This window comes from Carettochelys insculpta, chromosome 3, assembly GCF_033958435.1.
Source record: "Carettochelys insculpta isolate YL-2023 chromosome 3, ASM3395843v1, whole genome shotgun sequence".
NCBI classification, from domain to species: domain Eukaryota; kingdom Metazoa; phylum Chordata; order Testudines; family Carettochelyidae; genus Carettochelys; species Carettochelys insculpta.
The window spans coordinates 92,961,443-92,984,772 of record NC_134139.1 but is presented as its reverse complement, the minus strand read 5'-3'; the positions used below and the strand labels follow the sequence as shown (position 1 = coordinate 92,984,772).

Genomic DNA, 23,330 nt, shown 5'->3' with positions numbered 1-23,330 from the left:
ATGCTCAGTTGCAGTGGAGAAACAATTCAGGGTTAAATTTACCATCTGTGTAAGACAAGAGTCCACCAAAGTCAAGAAATAGGCAAGAACAAAGAATACTAGCCGTGGACAAAGATCTAGGTGATGGTACAGGACATACTATCCATTTAGGCAACGACTGGATTTAAATAAACCCTTCTATTTCCAGTACTCATTTTTCCCTAAATTTTGGCCTCCATTCTTTAGAGTAGTTATGTGTGCGCTTTAGTTTACCCATTAAATAAGTTCCACAGAAGTTGAGAACACTAATATTCAAAGTTAGGTACACATCACTTTTTGCAAGAGTGGAGCCTTTAGAGGATGTGATACTTTCTGATTTTGCAGATAGATGGTATGTGTCTGATAGTTTGGGAGCACAATACATTCATCTCACATCTCAGTGGAGCTGTATCCCACACTGGAGTAGTGTCAGTGAAGTCACAGAGTTGTACGAGAGTGACCTCTCCATCAAAATGAACATGTGACGGCAGGTAGGTGATTTTAAGAACGCAAAAACTTGAAAGGAGTGGGGTTTACTGTGCATCTGTAAGTGCATTGCCTTATACTTCTGCCTTTGCCTATAAATATACCAAAATTGTCAAGCAGCAGTGCCCAATAGGAATTCAAAGATTGCCACACTTGTGGTTGTCCTCTTTCCCTATTCATCACACTCCTGCACCCCCAATAATTCTCTCCCCTAGATCCAGGCACCTCCAGTCCCGATGTTCTAATTCAATGGAGCCATGGGGGCCACCACTGCTGCCATCAGGCACTTCTCCCACCAAGCAGTGGGGCATGGAGCAGGCAGACAGCACTCCCCATCTGCAGCTCTCATGAGGAGCTGTATTTAAAAGGCTCAGAGTTGCATGTGGCTTGAGAGCCACATTCACCACAACATGGTGTCCTATTTGCCATGTGGCAAGTTGGACGTATTGGACACCTCCATTGTAGAGATTCAGACTCCAATCTTGCAGAGAGTGGTGCAAATACTTTGCGTGCAGGAACAGAACTGACTTCAAAGCCACTACTTTCATGGGTAAAGTTAAGCTTGTTCATCAGTGCTTTACAGAATATGGCATGGTACTAAGGACAGCCTAGAAGGTCTCTAGAAAACCTTGGGGAAATCAGGTTTAAATGAACCCTTAATTTTATACAAAAATTTGTATATTTACAAGTTTTGGAGGGTTACCCATATTAGTCTATCTGCAAAAACAAGGAGTCCTGTGGCACCTTGAAGGCTAAACAGATTTATTTGGGCAAAAGCTTTTGTGGATAAAACCAACTTTGTCAAATACACTGGGTATTTATATTTATTACAAGTTGCACCCCCCAAATCCAGTATTTTCCTCATCCAGCAACATCTGTGGACTGGCAGGAACATGGACATTCCAGGACTAGAGAGTCCCATGGCTGGGCCACCATCTGGCAGCCCTAACAGGGTCAGGGCCAGGGCCCAGGGGGCCCAGAGGCTGGGTGTCTGCACAGCAAGAGCTGGGGCCAGAGCAGTGGCTAGAGTCGATGGTGGCCTATGGCAACTCTGCTGGGCCAAACCCTAGCAGCAGCTGGGCCAGGACTAATATATGGGTCAGCAGCTCAGTTACAGGGAGAGGCCAGTTGGACTGGAAGGAGGTGGTGGTCTGGGAAGTTGGAAGCAGGGGACCTCTCATGGTCCAGCAAATTCCCTGATAGGGATTGTTCAGGTCCCAAGGATGCCTGACCAGGGAGGTCCAATCCGTAGCTCCAACTAGAGAAGGAAGTAAATATAAGATAATGGAATGTAGATATACATTCGCTGACATTTAGTTTTGTAATTACATTCCTTAATTATTTAGAATATTAGGTTACATTTATTTGTACTTTACTGAAATTTTAGTTTTTATGAACAAACTCCTGTAAAGATTGTTGCACATGCTAACTTGGTTTTAATCTTTCATGTTGGCTTTGTTAAATAAAGTAAATGTTTTTTAACTAAAACAATTTCCCCCTCATTTTATGAATCATTTGTTGCCCTACAGATTGTTATAATATGCAGTACCTTCTGGTATGGTATAAAATTGTGCTTATCACTGTTTGTGTGGGCAGTCACAATTGCTTTCAATCTTTTCCATATCCAAATATAAATTTGATGTTGCTTATTTATTCTATGTTTTAATAACAAAAAATACCAGTAGATCAGAAAGACAGACTTTTCCTTTATATAAATACTGTTGTTTTGTTCCTATCACATCCTATTCATTCAGATGTTTTATAATTCTTTAAATTCTCATTTCAAGCAGTTCATCTGGTACTTAAATAAATAAATTACTGGCCTGTAATTTCCAGAATTACTTATACCAACTTTTCAAAGACAGATGCAAATATAATTGCTACTCTCTGGTATAATAAATGATTTTAAGGAGAGAATAAGTATATTATCACGTAAGATACTTTATATTTGCTTTGCCGTACTCTTGCAAGTATTGCTATTTTAATGACACTGACAGGACAATTTACACTACTATCCCCAGGCTAGACTTCAGATCACCAGGGCTGCTAATACAACTCTTACTGCCCTACCAGGAGCAATACCCACCCCAGGCAACAGGACTTTAGCAATGATTATTCAGTGCAACAATGTATATAGACCCGGGGTAGGCAAAATATGGCCTGTGGATAGACTAGCCTGCCAATTATCCTGCAGCTTGGCACAACCCTCTGGGCTGCTAAACGTTCTGCAGTGCAGAAGGGTGCTGTGGCTGACTGCCTACCTGCTGTGACTCTGGCCCTGCTACTCCCGGAAGTGACTGACTGCCACTAGCAAGCATGTCTCTCTTTGCCCCTTGGGAGAAGGACAGAATCCCACAACCCCCATCTTCACAGATCCTATTGACAGGAGACTATCCAGTAGGAGCTATGAGGGCAGTACTTGTGGGCACAGGCAGCACACAGAGACAAGCTGTCCTCCCTCTGCTAGAAGTGCACAGAGATATGCCTGCTAGCAGCCCCAGCCACTTTGAGTGTCATGGAACCACCGCGGCATGTAGGCAGCCAGCCTGCCTGCCTGAATTCTCCACTGCCAGCTGTGAGACACCTATATAAGCGGCAGCAGGGCCAGAAACTGCAACTCCCATCCCCTTTAGCATCTCATCTCGAGGTGAGAATCCGCTCCTCTATTCTAACTCTCTGGTAGACCCTGCATGCCCCTCAAATAATACAGTAAAGGGCAGCTCATGACCATGACCACTTACAAAAATTCTTGGATCAGTCCCTCTGCAAAAGATTGCTCACCCTGATACAGACATTGAAAAACTCAACAAACAAGGTTAACATTTTGTTGAGTGTTACAGAAAACAATCTCATCACCATTAGTTTTCTAATATCATATAACCTTGCTATAACTGATAAAAAGAGTACAGCAAGAAATACAAGACCTGAAGCTCAGGCTTCCAGACAGTACATCTTGAATCCAAAAAGGAATTGGCTATTGCAACACTGAGCCTAGCTTTCAGATGGCTTGTAAAAATCACTGGAATTCACAAAGGCTATGTCTAGATTACAGTGATTTGTCAACAGAATTTTTTCTTGGAAGGATATCTTCCCACAAAACTTCTGTCAACTGATCACAGCCGTACTGCAAAGTGGCTCTCGAGCGATCTGCTCTGTCGACAGAAAGTGACCAGACATCAAAATGGCCAGCTGGAAGCACAGCAGAGAGGGCTGCCTGCTGTCCTGGAAGCCGTCTGTCTGTCTGTCAACAGAGGGCCCCCTGGAACATCCAGACTGGCTTTCTGACGACAGAGGTCTTCTTCCTCGTGGGGAGTGGGATACAGTGGTCGACAAAAGTGCTGCGTTCTGTTGATTTACTGTTGACAGAATGACTTGGGAATCCGGATGCTCCCCAAGTTTTGTTGACAAATGCCAGTTTTGTTGACAAAGCCCTCTAGTGTAGACATAGCCAAAGTGTACGTAAGGTGCCTAGGTTCCCTGTAAAATGCATGGCAAGAGACAGCATGAGAAAATGGAATCCACAAAAGTCAGCAAGGCGTGCAGCTGCCTACGCTAGCAGATAGGGGATATCGATGAGAAAGGTATGTCCTAAGCCTTGGTCATCTCAAGTGCCTTTTAGAGTTCAGTTCCTGAATGTAGTCTGCAGGAAGGTACCTATTTTTGCTTTTTAATCTACAATCAGGAACCCCTCTCTGGGTCAGGTGATTTAGGTGCTAAGCCAGTTTCACAAGAAACAGCTTAGGTGCCTGTCTCACTGCACACAAAATGGCTGTGAGGTAGAGGGATTTTCCTTGTAATCTTTAGCTCAGTGGTTGGGCTAATTAGCTGAGATACGAGAGACCCTAATTTAATTCCCTCTTCTGCCTGACGAGAAGAGATTTTAACAGACATCTCCCACCTCTCAGGTGAATACTTTAGCCACTGGACTGTGCAATAGTCTGATGTAGGTCACTCAATTTCAACAAGATAATTAAATATTAACTGGACCAGAGACAGAAACAGACTCATCGTGTAGTCACGTGGCTAAGATCAATCACCTAAGATGTAAGAATAGCCTACCTTACTTTTGAGCATCCTAACCACTAGCCTAAAGGTTATAAAAAAAAGGTGCCCTACATCCTTGGATTCGTACCATATGGAAAAGATATTTAATGCTTAGCTGAAGCCTAGAACTAAAAGCATTTCAGGTTTTCTGCATACCTTTCGAGAGTGGAGCAGCAGTGTCCTCAGGTGAGAAAGTAAAGACTGCCATCACTTCAAACTCAATCATATTTACTTTAGATTTTCTATACTGTAGCAACAATGTCTCATAGAAAGGTCTACAGTCTTCTACTTCAGCAAATAGAAAAAACTGTTCAGAGGTCACAAGGTGATACATTCATCCTTTATGATGGTCTAAAATGCAGTTTAAACCTCCTTGTGATGCTCCAGCAAACTGTCATGCAGCTAATTTTTGCCAGGGATCCATACCTGTCATTACATGGTTTGGCAAAGAACAAAGTTCAGGTCAGATTTGTTTTTTCATTTTCTGAAATAATTTCCATTAAAATTTCATAATCAGCATAGTCCCTCAAGGATTTTATCATTTCATCAAGAAGTTCTTTTCCTAACATATATTTTTGAATATGATGAACTGTTCTGTTTATCCTGTGGTCAGTCACACGATCTTGTGGAAAGTTGTACGTTCTGATCTTCTCAGATCTTCCTTTGGTCCCAATCTACCATATAAGAAGAACTGGTTAATTACCATAGTAGTATTATTATTATTTATTATTAACAACAGTAACAACAACAGCTACAAGAGATTTGTTAAGGATTTGAACATCAATTCTTTTTTTTCTACTTCTACTGGAAATATACAAATACGCATTACAGAGATTTAACAACAGGACTAACTCACAGACCTGTTCACTATACCTCTGGCTAAGAATAACAAGTTTGTAGAATTCTTAGATATATTAAGAACCACAGTGTTCTTACCATTGCTACAAGCCTATATGAAGTAACAGAGTAGCCATCAATGAATAAGAAAGGTACAGGTTGAACCTCTCTGGTTAGGCAACATCAGGAGCACAGGTGTTGCTGGATGAGAGCACCCCAGCTCTGTGGGCTGGTGTGGCTGGCGGGCCAGGTGCTTTTGCCAGTGGGCTGGTGGCAGGAAGCCCCACTGGGAATGGGAAGCCGGGCTGGCAGCCCCTTGGTAACGAGGAGCCTGATTAGTGAGCCGGGAATAGAGCCACTCCTCCTCCCAACAACTGGGGGGGGAATGCCCCCCACCCCTGGTTACCTGGATCCATGGAGTGGGTCAGCAGCCAGGAGAGGAGCCTAGCCAGTGAGCAGGCTTCACCTCCCCTGGTCCAGCAAAGTCCTTTGTTCGGGACTACTCAGGTCCCCAGGGTGTCTGACTAGGGAAGTACAACCTGTATATGCGAATTTAAAACCAGTAATGTCTCTTGTATTGTGGTTACTTATGCTCAGATTTGGTTTCATTTCACCTGTCTCATCAGGGCTGTAGATCCTGTATAGTACTGTGGATCAAGTATAGCAAAAATAAAAATATGGTGCCTGTCATTTCACAGTGAAATGTCAAATATTTAATAAGTTATCAGATTTAGAAACTTGTACTTTCTACTGCTGGAAAGGCATAAGTCTTTTCTTCCTATTGGCACGTAGTTTCTAACTGCAATGGGTTATTAGATATCAGGCCCTTACCCTGTCACTGAACCAAAAATGAATATTTTTCAAGTATGTTAATTTAACAAACAAAATCAGCAGTTTGAAATCTATTTAGAGGCTTAATGCACCATACTTTGATGGCACCAAATGAGTAGTAAAACGTGCAGAACATGTGATCCTACTGCTCTTGTCAATCTCTGTATGTGAGAGCTAGCTCAGTGTGTAAGTTTACAAGACAGTGTGAAAAATATTTATGCCACCAAACCCTGTGTAATCTCTATGTGCAGCAATTTCATGGAATAAGACATTTGTGCACTGCATTTAAAGATTTCCCTACTCCTGTCTCCTACTCATACTTCAGCCCAGCAGTCCCATGCACACAGAGATATTCATTTGCAAAGTGAATCCTACCTGAATCTTTCTGGCATTGTATCTCTTTCTTGTCTCTTCCTCTACTTTGATGCTGTAGAGTTTAGCTCGAAGCATTTGCATAGCTTTCTCTTTATTTCTGATTTGAGATCTCTCTTGTTGACATTCAGACACTATACCTGAGTACAGCAAAAATATAATCCGATTTCACCTTTCATAGGAGTAATTACAAAATATTGTGATTGCATCTGCAGTGATTATTTTTATGATAAAAGTGAAAACAAGCTTCTACCGTCTTCATCATGTTGAGGGGGCAATAAAATAAAATCCAAAATCTATAATAATTAAGGAAGTGATTTTACCATGGAGGCCACAGATTCTAAGACTAAGGGTATGGTTACACAGCAAAGTTACTTTGAAATAAGCTATTCCAGAACAGGGAACTGTTCGGTGAGTCTCAAGATGTCTCCTGAAGATCTGTCTGCTACCGCCTCTGATCTGTTTTTCACTTGCTAAATTGCATTAAAAACTGAAAAAAAAACAAATTTTCCATATCAGTAATTCCTGCACCTGTCTCAAGGATGTTAGTGTGAATAAGAAGGGAGAAACTTTTCTTTGAACTGGTGTGTTAAAAGGAGGTGGTCTGCAAAACTGAGCAGGGGGAAGATGTGATCAACAATACATTTTATATCATCAAGCTATGAAAACATTTGAGAATGGTCTATTACCTTCAAGGTTTCAGAATAAGCTAGAGTTGTATCAAAAGCAACAGAAATTGAGTTGTGTGATAAAATTATCATTGCTAACTAAGAAGAGACAACTCCAAGTAGAGAGTACTTCCACACAAGTACTTCTACCGTCAGAGAGAAATTACTGGACTAGAATGCACAGCGGGTCTGATCTAGTATGGAAATTCTTGGGTGGGAGGGATAGCTCAGTGGTTCGAGCATTACCCTGATAAACTTAGGGTTGTGAGCTCAATCCTTGAGGGGGTCATTTAAGGATGAGGGGAAAATAAATAGATTAGATTTTTTTTTTTTTTTAAAAAGGGGGGGGGTTGACCTGATGACCTCCTGAGGTCCCTCCCAGTTCGATGTGATATGACCACTCTCGAGCAAACTGTTGTCCTAGTAGTCTGACCTGCTTTTAAAGCACTACTTCTCTTTGTATGTATATCAAGCATGAAAAGTGATAAGCTGTAAGTCAAGAGGCTTCTCTCCTCCTCCCTCCAAAAAAAGATATTTATCCCAATGCACTCAAGTCTTTGGTTCCAATGCTCTAATAACTTAGTACTGGACCCATGAAAGAAAAACCACCCGGTATGCCAAGAAAAGTAGTGGTTCTGTGATGTGGAGTAATGTTCCAAATCGAGATCTCAGGGATGTAATTTTATACAATTTGCAGAAATAAATGGTTATTTTATTAACCTTTCTGAAATCCTTACCCCATAATGATTTTACATTATTAAGTTACATGACTTTGTCTCCTAATACTGAAAACTGCTCTTACAAAGAGACTGAAAAAATAGGAAGGGAACATAGGTAGAATTATTCAGCTTTTTTACCTTTCAGCCTGAGAAGGTATCTGTATTTTAGTTACAACAATAGTTTTATGCTGTATATCCTTTATAAAGAGTAACTTGTAGTACCTGTTGGAATATGAACTATCCGTACAGCGCTGTCAGTGGTGTTTACATGCTGGCCCCCAGCTCCACTAGCTCTCTTAGTTTCAATTTGTAAATCTTTAGGATTAATTATCAGATTGATCTGTGATAGGCAAGACAGAACAAATAAATACCTCACACGCCTCTTTGTTTTCCCCTTTCTAGACAAATGACAGTTATTTTTAATATAAACACTTTAAAAAAAAAACAGTATATTTCAGTAGGAAATCACAACCATTTCAAGTTGATGAGGAGTACAGTGTCACAACCAGTTACAGAAAGCACCAGACAGTCCTGGTGATCAAACTGCAGTGCAAACTTCTGTGAGGAAAAGATCAAGACAAACAGTTTTAATTTTCAGTTACAGGTTGCACCTCCCTAAACTAGGACCTTCTGGTCCAGCAACATCCATGGTCCTACCGGACCACAGATGTTTCTGGGTTAGAGAGCCCTGGTAGCCAGGACTCAGTCAAAAGGAAGCCAGCATCTTGGGGCTGTAGCAGGACTGGGAGCCAATGTCTGGCTCAGTTGGCTGCCACACTGCCCACCACTGGGGGGCCCCCAGCCCTGGCTCCCCTACTGCTGCAGCTGGTACAGCCACAGCTCCATCTGCCCTGCAGCAGCTTCTGTGGCTGTGACTCCCAGCCCTGCAGCAGCAGCCACGGAAGGGAAGCTGGAGCTTCCTCAGGATTGTCCAGCAAGGGTTCTGAGGCCAGAATTAAGAGGTAGCAGCAGGTTGTGGGGCAAGTAGTAGGGGACCTTCCCAGTCTGGCAAATTTTCTTGTTTTGGACTGGTCAAGTCCCGAGGGTGTTGGAACAGGGAGGTCCAACCTGTACTTTATGGGTTTTGCTGAGCTAACAGCCTTATGTAAACAAAAATTCTCAGCAAACCATTTTAAGAAGGAGCAAAAAATATGGAACATAAGAACGGCCATACCCGGTCAAACCAAAGGTTCATCTAGCCCAGTATCCTGTCTACCAACAGTGGCCAATGCCAGATGCCACAGTGATAGTGAATGGAAAAGGTAATCATCCACATTTTCAGCTTCTGACCAACAGAGGCTAAGGACGCCATTCTACCTATCCTAGCTAATACATATTGGTAGACCTACCTTCTATGAGTCTATGTTCTTTTTTGAACCTTGATAAAGTCCTGATCTTCATGACATCCTTTGAAAAGAAGTTCCACCAGCTGTTTGTGCACTATGTGAAGATAAACTTCCTTTTGCTTGTTGTAATCCTGCTACCTATTCAATTTCACTTTGTGATGCCTAGGGTCCTACATTATGGTAGCAAGTAAATATATTTTCCTTATTCACTTTCTGCATGCCTGTTATGATTTTATAGACCTCTGTTACAGCTCCCTTAGTCTCTTTTCCAAGATGAAAAGTCCCAGTCTTTTTAATCTCTTTTCATATGGCACCTGTTCCAAGCTCCTAATCATTTTCATTTCTTTTTTCTGATTTTTTTTCCAAAGCCAAATTATCTTTTTTTATATGAGGTGACCATATCTGTACACATTTATTCAAGATGTACGTTTACCATGGATTTACACACAGGCAATAAGATATTCCTTGTCTTATTCTCTATCCCTTTTTAAATTATTCCTAACATTGTTTGCTTTTGTGACTCCTACAGCACATTGAGTGGATGTTTTCAGAGAACTATCCACAGTGAATAGAAAACAATCCACTATCCAAGATCTCTCAAGTGGTTATGGCTAAATTAGTCTCCATCATTTTGTATGTATAGTTGGGATTATTTTTCCCCAACGTGCATTATTTTGCATTTAACAACATTAAAACATTTGCCACTTTGGTGCCTAGTCACCTAGTTTTGTGAGATCCTTTTGACGTTCTTCACAAAGCTCTACTTTGTTCTTAACTATCTTGAACAGTTTAGTATCATCTGCAAATTTTGCCACCTCAGTGTTTACCCCTTCCTCTAAATCATTTATCAATATGTTCAATAGGATGGGTCCCAGAACTGATAGGGGGACACCACTAGTTACCACTCTCCATTCTGAAGACTGACTATTTATTAGTATCCATTGTTTCCTGTCTTTTAATGAGTTACCAACCCGGTAAAGGAGTTCCCTCTTTTTCTGACAGCTTACTTTACTTAAGAGCTTGTGGTGAGGGACCTTGTCAAAGGCTTTCTGGAAATCTAAGTACCATACGTCCACTGGATTCCCCCTTGTCCGCATGCTTGTTGACCCCCTCAAATAACACTAGCAGATTACTAAAGCATAATTTTCCTTTATAGAAACCATGTTCACTTATGTGTCTGACAATTCTATTCCTTACTATAGTTTCAACTAATTTGCCCGTTACCAACCTGTGATTGCCAGAATCATTCATCTCTAGAACCCTTTTTAAATACTGGTGTCACATTAGCTATCTTGCATTCATTAAGTATATAAGATAATTTGAAGGATAGGTTACAAACCACAGTTAATAGCTCTACAATGAGAATTTCTATTTATAAACCTACCCCTAAGAGATGTTTGTCTGATACATGTGATCCTCCACTCCTGTCGGCTTTCCCCCAAGACAGGTAGAAGATACATAAGTAAAATCAAATATCTAAGTTTCACATAGACTAATCCCAGCTTTTCTGCTCCTCTGTCAAGAATGCAAGGCTATCTTTGACATGCCTTTGCTTAAGTCCAAATAGGAAGAACCAATATTTGGGTGAGGGATTCCTGCGGCATTATCCTTCCCTTCGGAATGATCTGTATTTCCACTTCCTGTATATAAAGCATTCTTCTGGAATTGTAATAGACTTAGGTTCTAAAACACTGGTTTTGAGAAGAGCATTTTTCATGCTTAGCAAAAATTTAGGTTTGTGGATTTGAACCTCTCTAGTCCAGAACTCTTGTCCAGCAACATCCAGAATGTGGCATGACATTTTACTTAGCCAGATGACCACTTATCACAGTTGTGGCCAAGTTTCCTATGGTCCCATAAAGTTTGTTTATATCTACCAGTTCAGGCTCTCAGTGTTCTGTGCTGTTATTTAGGTGTAATTTACTTCTAAATGTCCTTTAAGAGCCAAATAAGCAGTGGAAGTGTTGGTGGTGCTGCTAGACAATATTGCCCTCCCATGGGTGGGAAAATTCTCTCAGCTGGCATCAGTCAGGTCCTGAGAATGCCAGATTAGAGAGGTTCCAACTGTTTAAATAAGATGTAGAAACTAAAGAAATCTTACTCTCTGCAAAGTAATTTTCCACAAGCTATGTAAGAGAAAATTCTGTTGAACTCCCAGCAGTTTTTGGGGGGAAAAGAGTAAGAGGTGGGATTGTGCAGAAATCCATAAGCGCTCTGATGTGTGCTACTGCTCTCTAGCCTCTCCAGACAGAAATATGTTCATTAGATGCAACGTGACTTGGGATATTACATCAAAATTACACTTAAAAGTGAGGGACAGGTCAAAAGATTCAAAAAGGAAAGATTTCACATGTCTTCAATATGTCAAGCAATGGGGCCTGTATTTAAATAAATCTTACCTCTATGGGTTGGGGTAATACTGCAATGGTCATTGTACTGGTGTGAATACGGCCTTTATTTTCTGTCTTGGGCACTCGCTGAACACGGTGCACTCCTCCCTCAAACTTCATATTCTTGTATGCTTCAAGACCTGCTATACTGGCAGCTGCATGTCTCAGGCCCCCTTAAAGACAAAAACAAAATAGTGCTAATACAACTATCATATTACAATTACTATTAAAACATTTCATTTAGATGACATCAACACTTGTTGCTTGGAAAACATTAGCAATGATTTATCAAGTGACTTATCTGTGTGTAGTCTGAATCAGACTTTAATTATAAAGCGCCTCCTCATCAGCCAACCTTGCACATGCTAAATACATCACACAACCTGGGTGCGTCTACACTAGGAGCCAACTTCAAAGTTAGGCACTACATCAAAGTAGCCAGCAGAGCGTCTACGCACATTTTCCCTTACTTCAAGTTAACTTCCAAGTAGGGAGCCCAACTTTGAAGTCTTTACTCCACTCCCAGGAATGGTGTAGTGCCCTACTTCGAAGTTTAACTTCAAAATAGGGTGTATGTAGATGCTCTACTTCCAAGTTATTTTTTTTAGTGTAAACACAACCCGTGTTCAATTCTTCAGCATTCTGCAGCACTCTTGCTTTTTCTATATGTTGTCTCATATAGCTTTCAGTCTTGGGGAAAATTAAGGTCGCTGATTACACAGTGAGAAGGCAGGTAATGTCCTGTCTTGGCTGAGAATTCCAACAGAATATTTCAATGGGAATTATCTTTTTAAAACAAAAACAAAACAAAACAAGCAGTGAACAAAGAAAGACATTTTAACCAATATCTTCAGTCAGGTTTATACTCAAAGATGCACAAAACTCCAAGAATAAATTTTTCCTGCCAGTTATTTGTTAAACGAAGATGTGTCAAAATCATTCTGTGGAGGAGCCAAAAGCAATTTTAAATTAAGTTTATAGGCCATGATACATGTTCACAAACTACGTATCTCCCTCCATGGGGCTTCCACTGATGTCAGTGCATCAATATATATACACACATTAGGCTCTCTCTCTCTGAGGGCTAGATAGAAGCTTTTTTGAAATGAAAGCCAAAACAGAGCAAAATCTGACTATGCTGTCTAGGACACGAAAGATTCATTTAGCAGGCCAGATCCATCCTGTGGGACTGCTGTTTGACAACTGTAATTAAGGATTTTGCAAATAATGCTGTTATCCAAAGACACTTAATATTCTTTTACAAAAAATAAGTAAGACATGATTCCATTAAGTCAGTCTGTAGGGATCAAAACAAAAAAAGAAGTCTATGTGCCAACTTTACCATTTCCTGCCCTACTCCATCACAAAGCCTTCTGACCTATGTTGGTGAATTTAAAAATAAAACACAATTGCTCATATTTGCCAATAAAATATGGCATTATATGAACTTGTAAATGTATCACTTTATGTCCTCAATGCATAATTAAACAAACCTTATTACAGTTTAAGTGACTTCTCAGCATGTATCAGTTTATCATGTTAATGTTGTACATTAAATGCACCATTTAACACTAATAGTCATCCAACTTCTTGCTCAACTACACAGAATTTAGGTTTATTTTAATATTAAGTAACATTTATACTAATTAAGAAGCTAAATATTTCTTTTGTGTAGCTGGCTGAAGAGGAAGTTGGCAGATGATCCAAATATTTTGAAAGCACACAGTGCTATGGTATTAGCGATTATTAAGCCAGTGATTCAGCTTCTCTCCTATCTTGCCCATGCCTTGTCAAAAAGGGTTTTGTTTCCAAAAAAGATTTATGTTAAAGTTATAAAGGTCAAACATCTTATTGGTTTACCATTTGGTGAACCTACTTTCATGTCTTTTTTTAAATGTTTTAGAGCAGAAGTATTCAAAGTGTAGTCCGTGTACCAATGGTCTGCAAGCTCCGTTCAGGTGGTCTGTGGATAGTTCCGTCTAAGGTGTGCACCTGAGAGAATTAAGGGCCACCCACCTAATTAGCTGAGCTGTGCAGGTGTGGGCTCCACTAATTAGGTGCCTGGACCTTGCAAAAGACACACAGGTAAGGTGAAATGGTGATCTTGGAGGGAGTAGGGGGAGGTGGAAAAGGACAGTGGGGTGGGGTGAGGTGAAGAAATAGCAGGTGGGTGGGGGGGCATTTGGAATATGCATGGCTGCAGCAGCTAGAGAAAGAGGTGACTTCCCCCAGCTTCAGGGCTTCAGCTGCCAGGGGGAGCCAGCCCTTCTTCTCAGTCCCAGCTGAGCAGCTTCCAGGAATGGAGAGAACCCCCTCCATCCCTGCCCCAACTCACTAGCTGCTGAGACATGGGGCAGTGGGGAAAGGACCCCCTTCTTGTTCCCAGCCCAGCTCAGTGGTTAGCACAGCAGGAGAGAGACAACTCACCCTGCCTCTCAGCGGTTACTGCAGAGAAGCAGAGACAACTTGCCCCAAACTACTGTCCAGGTAAGTAATTGCCATTGTGTTTGGGGAGGGGTATGTTAAGGGATATGTCATTAAGTCCTGATCTTTGCTACCTGGTACAACTGAACCTCTCTCATCCGGCACCCTTGGGACCTAACCCACGCCGGATGAGATAATTTCCCAGATGACAGGAGGTCAGTATTTTCTAGGACATTACCAACACTCCACCTGCTTACTGGGTTCTTTGAAGACATTTAGGAGTAACTTACAGCTAAATTACACCACAGAACACTCAGAGCCAGGACTGGTAGCTGTAAACAAACTTTATGGGACCATGGGAAACTTGGCCACACCCATGATGAGTGGTTGTCCTGCTAACTAAAATAGTGCCAGATTATGGAGTTTGCAGGAAAAGAGAGTTCCAGATTGAAAGCCAGAGCTATACAGTTGAACTTTTCCAGAGTACTCCCATTGATCCTTAGGTACCAAGCAGCACTAGTTTGGATGGGGTACTGCTAGGCTTTTTTTTTTTTTTGTCAGATAAAGACCTTATTTGCAAGCTACCCTCCTACATTATATAAAACTGTCCTAGTTGGTTGCAGTTTTCAGCTGTGTATATATGGTTTTCAACTGATGCAGTTTAACTGAACTATTTGTACTGGATTTATTGTCCATCACCGTCACATGTAAAGTACTGAATAAAACAGTTATTTTTTTTTTTTATATCTAAAACATTTATCCAAAGTGCTTTACAGCAAATAGGTAATGATACAAACAACATTTGGGAAGATCTTTAATGGTTCCATCAAGACCTCAGCCATTTTCAAGTCGGAGAGCCACATCTTTATTTAAGCCACTGTGTATTTAATCAGAAGCTACCAAAGTAGGCAGGAAAAAAAATAGGATGGACGTTCATCAATTTGATAAAAAGCACTCACACCTAGAACACACCTGCAGGAATGTTTAATACCAACTTGTACTGTAATCTGGAAAGCAAAGTTACTAGCAAACTAGGTATCTTTGTCCACGATAAGTTTACTTGTGATAGACAGAATCTATCTGTTGGATGACACTGAACTATAAATTCTGTTATGATTAAGAATTAACACAAGGATTAATGCAGTTAACAACAAGATTACTAGAAGGAGATTCTGAAATAGAATACTTAAGCTCATCACACTTAGCAACTAACAGTCCACACTGTTCAGCTGACAGTGAGAAAAGAACTGAAAAAGATGGTAGCAAAGACTAGTTTTACAAATTTGAAAGTATAAGGGCAAGGTCTTGCACACTATTTAAGCTTTTATTCTAAGAGTTATATGGTTAAATAGAGATCACCAGGTGTATGTAATGGCTCAACCTTTACAATTAAGTTACAATTGAGCATGTGTGATATGGAATATGTGCATTTTTGGTGCAGATTAATGAGGATGCATTGTATTTTTTTTTTTTTTAAATGAACCAAATTTTGAATTGGATGAGAAAATATATGGCAGCAAACTACACTTCAGGTAAATTCAAGATATTTCATCTTATTCACTAAGGCCGTGTCTACAGTAGCCCAAAACTTCAAAATGGCCATTTTGAAGATTACTAACGAAGCACTGAAATACATATTCAATGCCTCATTAGCATGCAGGCGGCTGCGGCACTTCGAAATTGCCATGGCTCATCTTCAAAAGAACTCTGGCAACTTCGAAATCCCCTTATTCCTATCAGCAGATAATAACATCACTAGAAGGAGCATAGACCTATCAGCAGATAGGAATAAGGGGATTTCGAAGTTGCCAGGGTCCTTCTGAAAAGGAGCCCCATCTGGATGAGCCGCAGCAATTTCGAAGTGCTGCAGCCGTCTGCATGATAAGGAGGCACTGAATATGTATTTCAGCACTTTAAGTAATCTTTGAAATGGCCATTTTGAAGTTTTGGGCTAGTGTAGACATAGCCTAAGTGTGATTTAAATTAAAGATCGCCCCTCTTTGTGCCAAATTACCCAGAACAATTAACAAGCATTCAGAATACAACAGATTGTAGGTAGTATACAAACAAGAATATTAAATAGCTAAATAGAACAACTGTGTCCAAATCAATAAAAAAAAAAAAAAAAAATAACCGAGTATATGTAAGTATCTTCACCCAAACATTTAACTTGAATTCCTCAAGCTATGTCAATTACACTGTATGAAGCTATAGACTTGATGTCAACCTTTGTGAAACATCAGGCATTCTCATAATAAAAACTGAGTATAGTAAAACTTTGATTGTACAGACTCCAATTTAGTGGATTTTGGGAACAATGGACAACCCTGTTGTTCCTGAAGTCTGCTGGGGTCCATAAAATCTTAACACTCCCTCCTCCCCCTCCGCAAGAAAAAATAAGAGATTTACAGCTGCTGTGGCCCGGAGGAGCCATCATGCGCTCCTTTCATCAGGGCTGGGGCACGTATGCAGACAGTTGGCACTGGCATACGTGCCCCACGTGCAGTGGGAGGAATGTGTGCTGCTAAGAGGAGGCTTCTGCAGCCATGTGTGGCAGGGCGCCTCCAGCTCCAGTGACTGGTGAGTCAATGGCTTGCTTTTTTTTGTTTTGTTTGTGTGTTTTTTTTTTTTTTTGGGGGGGGGGGGGGGCGGGAGGGCAGTAAACCCTCATTTAATGGACTTTCAGGAATAACTAACACCCCTCACCCCATCTGTCTGTTAAATCAAGGGTTTACTGTAACATCTTCTTTGTATGTTAAGAGCTCTACTGATTCAGTTTACTTAAATTTGGAAGCGAAGTACTTGTAGGCAAGTGAGGAAACACTCATGTAAAATTGTTTTCAAGCATACACCTTTTCAATTCAAGCTATTAGAGCATTAATGACCAACCTATTTCACTTGGAAAATATTCCAGTATTTCAAATCTCCATTTTTTATATGCAGCATATTGTTGATACATATCAAATATCTCTGCTGTGAATAGCATGGCTTCCTGTCCACCAACTCCAGCAGTTACTTCCAAGACCAAATCACTGTTGTCTGTTTCCTCTGAAGGAATCAAATTCAATACTATCTGTAAATACAAAATTACACACCTCTTTACCTAAGATTTTCTTCGCCCGCACTTCAATTTATACTTGAAATATTTCAATGATAGTATGAAAATGTCATACAAGCTGCCAATCATTTTATTTTGCAGTCTGTACAGCTCCTTGACATTTTTCAACTAGACAGTTTTCTTAATGCTTTTTTCTCCACACCCAGTGCTGAAGCTCAACCAACTTTTTGTTTGTACTAGTTTCCCCAAGGTAACTCCCATTAACACGTGCATATCTAGTATTTACTAGCATTTACTTGAAGAGTTCAAGGACAGTAAATATTATCCTAATTTTATAGGTCAAAAACTGAGGCATGGGTGAAATTACCTGCTCAAAGTCACACAGTAGGTCAACTGGACAGCCCAGGGGTAGAACCCAAATCTCCTAATTTTCAGTTTAATGTCTTTTCTGATACTACATTACCTCCAAAAAGGCTAATGGAGTCAAATATGCTTTTGTAGAGAGGTCGGAGCTTGTTGTGTTTGTCCCCGATTGTGGAAGGCTCCTTTCAAGAAGGCCAACAAAATCTTGTACTGATTTCTATTAGCCATAAGAGGCCTCTGCTTTTGAAGACTAGAGATATCACTGACCAATATCCAGAATTTTTTTTTTTTTTAAAAGTGAGATCTTTAAACTCAGTACTATCTTATCAACTAAGTAGCTTGCTCACTGATGAAGTTTGGAAGTATATTATGGAATTGTTGGATTTATTTCATTTAGTTAAATAAGGGGAGATGTGAATTTGTATTGAATCACAAAAATTAAAGATGTACTGATATCAAAACATGAAAATACCTCTAACGGCCTTTATAAAACAACTTTACGTGTTGAACCAAGCTCAAACTTTAAACATTTGCCTGTGAAGTCCCCCCCCTTACTTGTTCTGAATGAAGTTTCTCTATATATCTTTGTTCTATCTGCTCATCCAGTAAATCAATATTTGCATTACTGTACACATTCCAAAGGGAACAATTGTGATAAATTACTCTGCAGCTGTCTATACAGACTATCAAATAGGAACTAGCTACAGTTAAAAAATGTCCTCTGTAAAAGCAATAGCCTGCTCTCGCACTAATACTACGTGTATTTGCCTTTATCAGCCGATAAAAGCCTTTAGCACATATATATGCAATAAACCTAATTAACTTTTTCTCCTACAGCCAGAGAAAGCAGGAAGCCTATTAAGCATTTATAGTTTGAAATTCTTGGGAAGTGATCAAATGATACAAATGAATGCTTTTTGGGGGCGGTCAAGAGCAGGGGTCTCTAATTCCAGAGCACTTGCACAATCTGGCCCAGAAATACTGCAGGGGCAGCAGATGGGGCAGGAGGTGTCTGTTCTCACTGCCCAAACATTGCCACCACCCTGCCCTTTTCCCACCATGGCACCCTGTCCCTCGAGGGTTGCAGCCTTGAGGATTACGGATTATGGGGTGGGGGGGCTTGATACAGGATATCAGCAGTGGTTGATTTCTCCCTCACACTCCCTGTGGTGGCAGGAAAGTGGAGCGAGCATGCCCACAGAGTGCACTCTGCTTCCCTGCAGCTCCTGCTGCCACAGGGAGTATAAGGGGCCCAATAACTGCTGCTGCCCTGCACCAGCTCCACCTCCACGGGAGGTTGGGGACAAGGGCAGGGTGGTGTCAGGAAAGGGCAGAACCTGGGCAATGAGAATGGACAGGCTTCCCCCTTCCCCTGGTACTCCCAGGCTGGACTGCACAATTGCTCCATCCAGGTATGGCCTGCCAGCCAGGAGTTTGAGACCCCAAATCTACAGGAATTTGCTCCATAGGGGGATGTACTCAATCACCTTTCAGTGTCCCTTCCAGCCCTACATTTCCATGATTCCCTAACATGCCAGCTTTGCAGTTCACTACCAACTATAAAAACGAAAAACTAATTTGAATGAAATTGGAGAATTGTAAATGAGGACAGGATTTGTTTCTTGCTCATTTAGTGTTAGCTAGCAAAACTATGTATGATGTTACCTTACAAGGGTTATACCTGGTGCTTCAAGTCAGTTATCTCTTCCTGACAGGAAACTATTTCCTCTTCTGCAAGCTTCTGCAAATCTTCATTCTCATCTGCAATATTAGAGCATGTTAATCATCAATAGCTACGATTTACACAATCTCATTAACCATCCCCTCACAATAGCTGTATAAGCCACACTTCTTACTGAAAACATACTTTGCATGTCATTAAAGTGGAAGAATGATCTGTGATAGAGATGAATAATTATTTTACTACTATTTTCAGGAATTGCCTATATTAGATATGGGGAGACCCACCCTATTCAATATCTCTATTATATCCAGAAAGACATGTGAAAACTAACAAGGAGCTAATCTTAAAGTTCTGTTTACTTAAGTGTTGGCGATAGCATAACATCCCCATCACTCTGCACAGATGACATTTCTTAAATATTGCGGGCTAGTCTTAAAATAAATTAAACTTGCCCAGAGAGACATTCAAACATCCTGCAATGACCACTTCTAGCAATGCAGACAGTGTTTTATTTGTTACGCCCATTCAATTATTGATTGTTCTTCTGCAATTATCAATAGTAGCAATGTAGCAGTAGTTTTTGTTAAACTTATACCAGTCCACTGGACATTAAACTAAAAATACTGTATTTATGTAGCACATAACTCAAACTGTCATCATACTGCAGGAATGCTTGGTGGGTCACTTTGGACCTTGACTGGATTGTGAACAATGACCGAGAGGTTAACGGCCTTATATCCCATTATATGTCATCACCACAAAAATGTTTTCAAAGCAAACAATCTGAATTTAGCTTCTTTTCAATGTAAAAACAAACATTTTAAAGTATAATAGCTGGAAAAAATACATTTAATGTTGAAAGTTGATTGTGTACCTATCATTAGAAATTTCATCCGACTAATGTTTCGCTGTAAAGTTCCTGACCATACTTGATTTAGATACTGACATCATTTGTACTCAAACATACCTGGGCTACAATTACACCTCTGTCGGTATACCCTCAAGTGTCTACTGTTTGAACACAGTGGCTACATGTACACTACAGTGATCTCCTGACAGAAGATACTGTCACAAGACATTTTCCAACAAAACTTAAGTCGACAAATTGCAGCCACACACGAAAGCAGATCACTCTGGCAATCCAGTCTGTCGACAGAAAGCAGCCAGACTACCCAACCACTCTCTCGACAAAACAACCAACCAGAATCACAGCAGACAGAACTACCCAGTGACCCCGAAGCCCTATCTGTTGACAAAGGGTCCCCTACAGCATCCACATGTCCTTTTTGTGGACAGATTCTGTCAAAAAAGTGTTCTACCTCATGAGGGAAAGGCAGAAAGAAGGCAGTCAACAAGAGTGCCAAGTTTTGTTGACAGAACATTTTTTTTTTTTTGGTGTGGAAGCTCTGCGCATTTTGTTGACAAAACTCTCTAGACATAGCCAGTGAGGAATAAAGAAACAGTATCAGTACCGACTAAACAGGTGTATGCTTGCACAAATATCCCTCTTTCCTCCCAGGTAAGTTAGTATATCTAGAGCGACTCTTTGAATGAGTCTGCTCCCTGCTCTGCACCACTTGGGCTGCAGTTACTCTCTGTTGACAGGCTTTGACTATCCCACTATTTCTGTTGGCTTCCAAGTTTGTTTGAATTCAACTTTTTGCAGCAACAAGCCTAGTATAATATAGAAAAAGGTTCTCAGTAACATTGCTGGACTCAGGAAAACAAACATATGCTCTGAGGGAACACTGGTAAAGAGTGTATAGGTGGTAAGGGCCTATTTGCTAGATGTGTTAATGCAGGTTGGAAGCGTAAATGATTATGCACATTTAACAGATCAAGTGATGCTCTAAATAAGGATGTATAGACTCAATAGCCATTTACAATACATGCTTTTTTATTATGATTGAAAAAGTAGCCATATCTTTCTTCTTCTATTTAGGAGAAAATTGCTACACATTGTCCAGTTGCTGGTGCTGCATTATCTCCTATAAATGCTCAATTCTAAATTGACCTGCGGAGTATGTTTAAAGGATGGATCATTAAATCAATCTGGTCCTCTACAATTATAGAAAGGATTTCAATACCATGTAAGCTTTATGTTAAAGGTTTAAGTAGTGTGTAAGGCCTTGACCTACCACCCTTCACTAACCTGAATATTATCAGTCACCTGTCACATAGTTGTTAGTCTCAGGATATTAGAGACCTGGTGGGTAATGTAATAGATTTCTAATAACCATTGTGAATTATAAAGCCATGTTACTTGGCAAAAAGGTGAAGTTTTAAATTAGGTTAGGTGAGCCAAGTTAGATTAACACAACCAAAAGCCCTAGGCCTACTGTTCCAAGAAAGAAGGTATACTTTTAACAAATTAATATAAAGTCTTAAAGTCCTGGTGTAGTCAATTTCTAATGTTCATTTTAACATGTTAGCTGGTCAAGTAAATTGAAAGCTCCCCACTACAGGTTAGTTCAATTGCTTGCATACATTAGAATTCGAACACGTAAAAATACATCTCATACCTAGTGAAAATGAGGTTTAAGGCTACCTCTTCTCTGACAAAGAAAGTGGGGAATATTTTTGCAGTGAAATAATTAATGCAACCAAAATAATCTGAGAACTACAACAGCAATCTAGGCTTTCCTGAGCTACCGTAAAATTTATGTATACATAAATGCAGAGCTCTGGGCTCTGAAAAATCCACACAACAGAGCGCTGCAGCTACACCAAACTAATCCCCAGTTTAGGCACAGCTAGGCTGCTGGATGACTATTTCTTTCCATTTAGTTACTGTACTGTTACTTAAGAAGGATGCGTTCTTGCAGTAGCTGAAAGCCCTGTGTCTACGTTATAAGGATTATGCTAGCATAGCTACTGTGCTCCAATATTCCCTGTAGTTTAGCTGTAGCCTATGATTAAAAAACCAAATGATTGCCCCGTGGTGGTGGTTGAACTATATGGATTTAAATCTTGTCATCTGTAATTGTTCACTGAAGAGCATACACAAACACATTTTAGCTCACCATCTATTCCCACACTTACTCTTCCCATGCGAAAAGAGACTATATCATGTTTAAAAATATTAATTTTGGGCCTACCACTAGTAGGGTGAGAGAAATGTTTTTAAATGCATTTGCTAGCACTTTTTAAACACAAATATTCAATAGTGCCAACATGCAAACATTCAAAAAATCATGAATCAGGCCCCTTCACATCATGAGCTTTTCTGGTTATGACACTTTCAGGGTTCACATTTGCAATTTTTCCCCTGCACCCCTGAAGCCTAGAAACTGCTTTCCGGAAATCACCACTTTGACAAAAATCATTGCAGGAACTAGCCTAGAGCCCAGCTCCACAAAGGGATTTAAATCCTAGCCTAGCAGGTCAGTCGGACACAAGCCTATTCAACACTCCTTGATACAGGGGAATTTATTTCCGATGAAAGTCAGGTGTGGATGCAAAGCAGAACCCCGATTGCACTTCCTGTCTGCACGCTGTTACTCTGCGCCAGGCGTGCCTTAATCTGACCTGGGTTACGCGAATATACACCGTAAAATACTCTCTGACTTTCCCAGTGCCCCAGGAACTAGCCCCCACCCCCCATGCAGCACAGCCAGGCGTAGAGGCGCATGCAAGAGGCTTGGTCCCAGCCCCTGCGGTTTGCGGGTGAGCGCCGGCGGCGCCAGAGCCCGGCGCGTTCTGCCGTTGCGGGGGGTTGGGGTCTCACCGGCCCGGGCCAACTCCTGGGTTTCCCGCAGCTCCTGCTCCTTCGCTCGCAGCCGCTGGATCCGCGCGGCCAGCTCGTGGCCCTCTTCGCTTGCCGCCCGCTCCTCCAGGAACCGGCGCAACCCGGGCGCGGCGAACAGCACGTCCAGGCCAGGCCGAGAGCTCAGCGGCTGCTGCGGGACGCGTCCCCCCCCGGGGCCGCCCTGAGTGGCGGTCTCGCGGCAGCTCCCGGCGGGGCACGCGACCGCGGCCGCGGAGAGCCCTCGCGCCGCTCGGAGGAGGGGCCGCGCGAGCAGTCGCATGTCCCGGGCAAGGGCGCTCGGCTTGTCTTCGGCACGAGCGACAATGGCCGGCAACGTTCGGG

The 23,330-nt window shown here is 41.2% G+C and overlaps 2 protein-coding genes across 4 annotated transcripts in view; both read right to left on the bottom strand.

Annotated features, from left to right (window-relative positions):
- Window positions 1-4,814, bottom strand: part of FBXO5 (F-box protein 5) — a 17,887-nt gene extending 13,073 nt beyond the window's left edge. Inside the window, exon 1 of the mRNA XM_074990358.1 lies at window positions 4,705-4,814. The gene's annotated coding sequence lies outside the window, so the exon portion shown is untranslated. The remainder of the gene's footprint in view (window positions 1-4,704) is intronic.
- MTRF1L (mitochondrial translation release factor 1 like) lies at window positions 1,785-23,330 on the bottom strand. 3 transcript variants are annotated; one of them, XM_074990359.1, is made up of 7 exons: window positions 22,968-23,330; window positions 19,238-19,317; window positions 17,025-17,208; window positions 11,721-11,884; window positions 8,198-8,315; window positions 6,592-6,728; window positions 1,785-5,222 (listed from the first exon to the last, which is right to left on the bottom strand). In XM_074990359.1, exons 1-7 carry the CDS (start codon window positions 23,266-23,268, stop codon window positions 5,007-5,009), a joined length of 1,200 nt encoding a protein of 399 aa, XP_074846460.1. In that variant the 5' UTR covers window positions 23,269-23,330; the 3' UTR covers window positions 1,785-5,006. The 3 variants fall into 3 exon arrangements, with proteins under 3 accessions (XP_074846460.1, XP_074846461.1, XP_074846462.1); XM_074990360.1 differs by having other exon boundaries at window positions 19,222-19,317; window positions 22,968-22,994; XM_074990361.1 differs by lacking the exon at window positions 22,968-23,330 and having other exon boundaries at window positions 19,227-19,317.

Bases quoted from the DNA above. Each gene is read 5' to 3' on its own strand.
- MTRF1L (XM_074990359.1), bottom strand. From the start codon at position 23,268: ATGCGACTGCTCGCGCGGCCCCTCCTCCGAGCGGCGCGAGGGCTCTCC. The intron at 17,209-19,237 runs GTATAACCCTTG...TTGTATTTACAG, and splicing joins TAACTGACTTGAAGCACCAG to ATAGTATTGAATTTGATTCC. The intron at 11,885-17,024 runs GTTGGTCATTAA...TTTGTCTTTAAG, and splicing joins ATATTTTCCAAGTGAAATAG to GGGGCCTGAGACATGCAGCT.